The 6,486-nt window shown below is 52.5% G+C and overlaps 1 protein-coding gene across 1 annotated transcript; it reads right to left on the bottom strand.

Annotated features, from left to right (window-relative positions):
* Positions 1–725: 725 nt before the first annotated feature.
* Positions 726–5,263, bottom strand: LOC100281398 (uncharacterized). The gene is made up of 2 exons (NM_001154316.2): positions 3,639–5,263; positions 726–1,151 (listed from the first exon to the last, which is right to left on the bottom strand). The coding sequence occupies exon 1, from the start codon at positions 4,814–4,816 to the stop codon at positions 3,656–3,658; it is 1,161 nt and encodes a 386-aa protein (NP_001147788.2). The 5' UTR covers positions 4,817–5,263; the 3' UTR covers positions 726–1,151; positions 3,639–3,655.
* Between the last annotated feature and the right edge of the window lie 1,223 nt (positions 5,264–6,486).

The raw sequence follows: 6,486 nt of genomic DNA, 5'->3' as shown, positions 1-6,486 counted from the left end.
GATTCATCAGGAAATATCTTTTTTATAGCTGAATCAAAATAATTTCTGTTAGGGCTAGTTTAGGAACATCAATTTTTATGGGATTTCTATTTTTCCATGAGAAAATAAACTAATTTTCCTTATAAAAATGAAAATCCGTTGAAAAATCGGGGTTCTCAAACTAGCCATAATAGTTTGAAAATATGTTCACTCGGGATGGGGAGAGTCGTATTCCTCTTATAACAAAAATAGACAGCGAAAGAGGCTTGAGGGGCTGATTGGTTCAAGCCCTTAGATTGCGAGGCCAAAATTTGGTCAATATTTGACCATGTTTGACTATAAACTAAAATTTAGCTAAAGAATAAATTACTTAGTTATATTACCTATGTAGCTAAGTCGATCAGATGGTCCGAAGAGTACTCGGCCACGGTGTCCAACCCGGCGCACGGCAAGGTGCCGGTGCTCCTCCACGCGGGCTGCCCGCCCCGTCTGCGAGTCCATCGTCATCCTGGAGTACCTCGACGATGCCTTCCCGGCGACGCCGCTGACGGCCGGGTCGTCCGACCCCCACGCGCGCGCGGTTCTGGACGGAGTACGCGGGCCCGGGCGCACCTCTGCGGGAAACGGCTGTGTTGTCTGTGCCGGTGCCCGTTCGGACCGTTCGCTGACATCGATAACATGAATGAATAGAAGTGCTGCCGTACACTCTGAACTTGATTCAGGTGCAGGATAACGCAACGCAGATTCACCGAGTGGATCATCTTTCCATATCGAAATATTCAACCCTCAGCACCTAGAACGAGCCATCAGGGACCACAACGCTTGTCCAGTGGACCTGTTCATCCAAAACCTCAAAATAATGTAGACCAGCAGTCAGACGCGGGGAGCCACTAGAACTCTCGCGATTACCGAGCACTCCTACGACGACTTGTTTAAACTCTCATCTCCCACAAAATCTGTACAACAGCATCAACGACGGAAATGAAAGAAAAAAGAAGGCACAGGATTGTTTGATCAACGGCACCAGCTATCGCTGATGGATGGTTGATATGGTGACCATAGCAGCCTTGCGTGCGGCGATCTGACAAGTCGTCACCGCAACAAAATGGTAGCAGCTCCACAAGAGAATTCTTGCCGGAACGGCCCCCAGCAATAGGACGTCTTCGGTTTTCCTGCAGGTTGACAAACAAAGACGATTAAGAATCCGGTAACCGGTATAAATGTTAGTTTGGATACACTATAGCGATTCCATCATGCTAGTTTGGATGAACCTTCTACTTATTAATTCCAGAAAAACGTAATAATACCATGTGATCCCAGCGTACATAATTACATACAACCCTAACAAACTAGTCTCCAAACGGGTAAACAAGATAACAAACAAAACAATAGCTTCTCGTAGTTAGGAAGCAGGGGCGAATTTAGCTAGGTTTGTCGGCGTCAGCCGGCCCCGATAAAATTTATAAATCTTTTATCAATATACTGTTAAAGCTCAAGAAATTTTATATTATATAGCAAAACTAACGCTGCTGACCCCGACAATATTCTCGGCTAGATTTGCCACTCTTAGAAAGTATAACAACAAACGCTCTAGATTGGGTACAGAATAATGGCACTCTAGATTGTTACAGTATCTGATGGAAAGCAACGTTCAATCAATAAGCCTGGAAGTGTCTAGCTCACTGAGTTTGGAACTCTGGATAGCTCAGTGCAAGCAAAGCACCAGAAATGGTGGCATATCCTACCTCAAGAAATAAAGACCGAATCTTGACGACCACAACCTAATAATACCAAGATTTGACAGATCCCGACACCACAGAATATATAGAGATGAACAATGTTTTTCATGGATAATGGGAAAACAAAGCTGGATATTTATTAGTGGTCTATAGGGGGGGGGGGGGGGGGGGGGGGGGGTACTCTCTCTCAACTGTTGAGTACACAAGCATTTTGTTGATGTCAAGGCTCTCTCAGTCATGTTTTACTAGCAACACTGTACATTTTTCCTTGTGATAGGAGTATAGGACACACAGTAAAAACTGATGAAAGATCATACAGAAGTACAGTTCAGTGCAAACCATAGAGGGTCCTACTGCCATAGTCATGTATTACCAAGTAAAACCATACTTGAGCCAACACCCAATCAAAGCTGAATCGAGTATGGCGGAGCTTCCGCTTACAGGTGCTATGCATTTTTTTTTTGCGCTTTTATCTCTGGTGTAATTATGTAATCTTTTTATACTCTAGCGGCGGTGCCTCTTGGCTACTACTTGACTCTATTCTTTATTAATAGAAACATGCACATTCCCGTGCCGTTTGTTATAAAAAAAACACCCAATCGAAGCCCTACTATGCAGTATGCACTTGTGCAGTAGGCGGCCAAGCATGGCGTGCATGAACGGATCATCAAGTAGATTCATGGGGTCATGGGAAGTAATAAGTTCAGTGGAACAACTTATGGTTTGTAACTCTATAATTAGGGTTTTAGCCGATTGCATTTGTTTTGAAATTCCTTGGCATCTAAGCTAAAGTTTGTACGAGCACTCAGAATTTTATAGTATCACATTTCAGCGAGCTTTAGCTGAGGGTCCATATACCAGCGCAAGTAGAAACGCATGTTCTATCAGTCTATCACAAACCTAAGATCTCAGATCACCTACATCAATTTTCCTTGTTAATATGAACTATGGTACTGTTGAGTACCATTTATGGCAGTGGACACAACCGGACAGTCTGGCCCTGAGGCTCGGGTGGTTCGGCTCACGGACGGTGCGTCCATAGGCACGGACAGTCCACGAATAAATCGAATCAGGCGGTTAAAACTCCTATCTCCTTACGTGTTTAGCTCTCTAATCCCGCGGGAGCTATTGGAGAACGCCTAGCAATGGGTCTAGACCTCCCACTTACATATTTGAAGGGATACGACCGATTGAAGGACCAACAATCAAATTATTTTATGTTCTTTACCTTTTGCCTTAGGAGTAGGCAGTAACTTAGATTTCTCTCTCTAATCTTCATCTATCTTCGGCTCTACGTCGTTTAGAGACGTCTTAGGTGGTCTGCCGATTCCAAGACAAACTCTAGGATCTTTTCTCCTTCGAGATCCCTCCCGAGAGCGAGATCCAGGTGCTGTCGGTAAACTCCGCCGCCCGTACACTCCGTCGCCCATACGCACGCGCGGACCGTCCAGCTCATCAGGAAGGAACCCTAGCCTCTGCGCCAGATCACGGACCGTCCGCTCCCCGGCTATGAACCGTCCACGCTTGCGCAGAGAAGTGCCTCGCTCGGCGTCAACAGGTACAAATCAGATTAAGATCTGTTGCGTACTAAGCCTTTCATGCATGCAAAGGTAGTGTTCGATCCCTTTTCAGCAATGCTACGTAGCTACAGCACACAACAAAGCAATTTAATACAATAAAATGCAATGCATGCCAAACAGAAGCCATGTGATCATGCAAAATCCTCTCCAATGAAGAGCAAATGACGCCTGAAGTACTGACACCCGTCAGGTCAACTGGAACACAACAAGACAGTTTGACGTTATGGGCACGACCGCACGAGGCTACCTCGAGCGCCACGAAGAAGGTAATCATGCCGAAATGACAATTTGAGTACATTACGGGCGACAAAGATAAAAAGTTGAGAGAGTATCATCTTACTATTGAAGAATATGCAATCAGCTCCTGCCCTTCTCCTTCATGCCGGAGTGCCGGAGTCCGTCCCAGAGCTGTAACGCCGCCGATGCGGTCAGCTGGTTCTCGGATGCGGGATGCATCGCCGCCGCGGCGTGGGCGTGGCCAAACAAGAGCGGGCCGTCCAGCCTCTGGAGCTGCTGGTGATGATGGCCTGAGAAGTTCGACTGCGAATTGGACTGAAGGGTCCCCCTATTGGCACCCAAGAAACCCGAGGACATGGAAAAACTGAGGCTGTAGTCCCCGGCGCCAGACGAGGACGCCGCCGAAGTGTCCTGACCGAGCGAGAAGTGAGGCATCTCGATGGGGATGGTGAAGTCGAAAGGCTGTGCCGGCACCAGGCCGAACGGAGGCGCATTGCCAAACTTGGCGGCGGCGGGGCCAGAAAAGGCGTGCGTCGCCGTCGACAGCCCGTGCGCGCCTTTCCCGTTGTGCGCAATGCCGACGCGGTCGGCGCCGGCGCCGGCGGAGACGTTGGGCTGCTGATGCCACGACTGCCTATGTTCGCCGGCGCTAATGGCGCCGGCCGACGCCACCCCGGTGAGCAGCTCGGTGAAGGACGCGGCCTGCGCCGAGGTGCTGGCCACGGTGACCACCCTGTCCTGCGCGGCGGCGCCCCCACGGCCGTCGGAGCGCGAGAGCGAGAGCTCGGACCCCTTGCTCGTCTCCGACGTGCTGCTGCCCGCGGACTTGCTCCCCTGCTGCTGCTGCTTATCATTGCCGGCGGCATCCGCGCCGCCCGGCGCGGGAAGGGCGGCGAAGGCGGCCGGGTCGAGCTCCGGGAGCTTCTCGATGGCGGAGGCGGCGGCGTTGATGAGCCATTCGATGGCCTTGCTGGGCTGGTCGAAGCCGAGGCGGTCCTGCAGGTCGTAGAACTGGATGGCGGTGGGCGCCGACAGGCGCACGCGGCGGTCGCGGATGCCCTTGGTCGTGTACACCTTGCTGTGGCGGTCCTTGCCCCCGCTCGCCCCCACGCGGTAGATCCGGGACCCCGCCCCCGGGCCCGGCGGCGGCGGGAGCGGCGGCGGCTGACCCCACGCCGCCGCTTCCGTCTCGCTGCCCTTCACGGCGCCGCCGCGCGCGCGCTTGGCGCCCTGATGGGAGCGGCCCGCTGGCGCGCCGTCGCCCACGGCTGCTGCCTCCATTCCCTACAACCGCCGCCGCCGCAAGCGCTGCTCATAGGCTGGCTGCTGGCGCGGCGAGTGCCGTGACCGTGAGAGGAATGCGACGCTTTTATGAGGGAGCACTAGGCCTGGCGGCGTGGGCTGGCGCCTGGCGGTTTTCGGCTCGGTGCCTGTCGCTGCTGGAATGCGGCAACGGCTGGTGCTCCCCGGCGTGCTGCTTGCTGGTCATGCGCGCCGGCCACGTCCAGCCATCGGCCCGGCTGCTGTGCTGCTGTCTTATCCCTACGCTGCCCGCGCCTAGTGCATCGCCCGTGCTCCTACAATCGTGCCAGCATTTTTCTCCGGCTCTGGCACGCGCTGGCACACTGGACTGGACACTCGCTGCTCGGCTGCAAGCTCGCTGCCACTGTATCACCGTCTCTCTCCTCACGCTCGGGGCGCTGCGGAGCGGCAGAAGCTGATTGCTGGTGCCGCTGCGGGTAGGGGCAGAGGGCCAGACCGCCAGAGGGTAGCGGGAGACAGCGGCGGCAGGCAGGCTTGTACGGGGGCCGGCCGGCCCGGTGTCAGATCTGCCGTCTGCGTCACTGCACTGCACTGCCCTCAGTGCCCTGCCGTATGCCCCGCTACAGCCCCTACTACCCCGCACCGCAGCGCCCTGGTCACTGAGGCGTGAACGCACTGTACTGTGGGCTAGAGAGTGACGCCGCTGCCGACCTGCCGTACGGCGCCGAGTGCCGTGCCCGTGCCGTGCGTAAGGCTATCCGCAATCGTTACCCCTAAATTTTTCCCCCTATATCACTTTCCCCCCTATTTTCCCCTATTTTTCCATCTCTCGCAGCGGTTCCCCCTAAATACTTCCCCTATACCCCACTACCACTATAAAATATCATTTTCTATACCAACTATCAATTTTTTATCTACTAACAATTACTCGTGGACCCACAGCACAGTGTTTAGGGTGATGAACAGTGACACGCTAGATTGAGGGGGAGAGAGAGGAGGACGACGGGCTAGGGGGCGGTGCAGGGGGCACCGCTGCGCGCGTGGAGCGCCCCCTGCACGCGCCATGCAAGGGGAGGGGGCTGCGTAGGGGCAGCCTTTGCGGTCAGTCTAACGGATAGCGTTTCTGTGCACTTGCCTTTGCAGGAAAAAATTATATACATACATGATACAAAACCATTCGCTTGCGTCTCTTTACATTTACCAGCTGCGGGTAAATATAGATAAAAGTAATAAGAACTCCTAAACAGTTATGGCTTCTGATTGTGTGGGTCTTGGGACGAGAAATGTGGGCTTAGAGAGTGTAATATCTTGTTAAGTATGTTAAGTATGTCTTGAATGGCTACAGGACAGGTATTTATAGGGATAACGGGGGATTGCTAGATCTAACTACAGTTATATCTTTGACTACTAATCCTACAACGGGGTAATCACAATACTATTGGTGCAAGTCTCCGTGTTACATCAGAATTGGTACCCTCTTTAGTCACTGACAGATGAATCTGGAGTAGTTGATTGTCGTCTTGCTGTGGTCGTACGACGCAAGGATTTGGCGCCTGCCTTCCTGTCCTTGCCCATGGAGACGTGGACCTGTTGCTATTACCGATACGACGAAGTTGATCACCTTCGACTATACATTAGGGCTTAGTGAGGTATTCCAACCTTTTCGTAGGTGAGTTCACCCGGTTGAG

This window comes from Zea mays, chromosome 1, assembly GCF_902167145.1.
Source record: "Zea mays cultivar B73 chromosome 1, Zm-B73-REFERENCE-NAM-5.0, whole genome shotgun sequence".
Lineage (NCBI taxonomy): Eukaryota > Viridiplantae > Streptophyta > Magnoliopsida > Poales > Poaceae > Zea > Zea mays.
The sequence above is the reverse complement of the archived record's forward strand: the minus strand, read 5'-3'. Positions and strand labels throughout refer to the sequence as shown.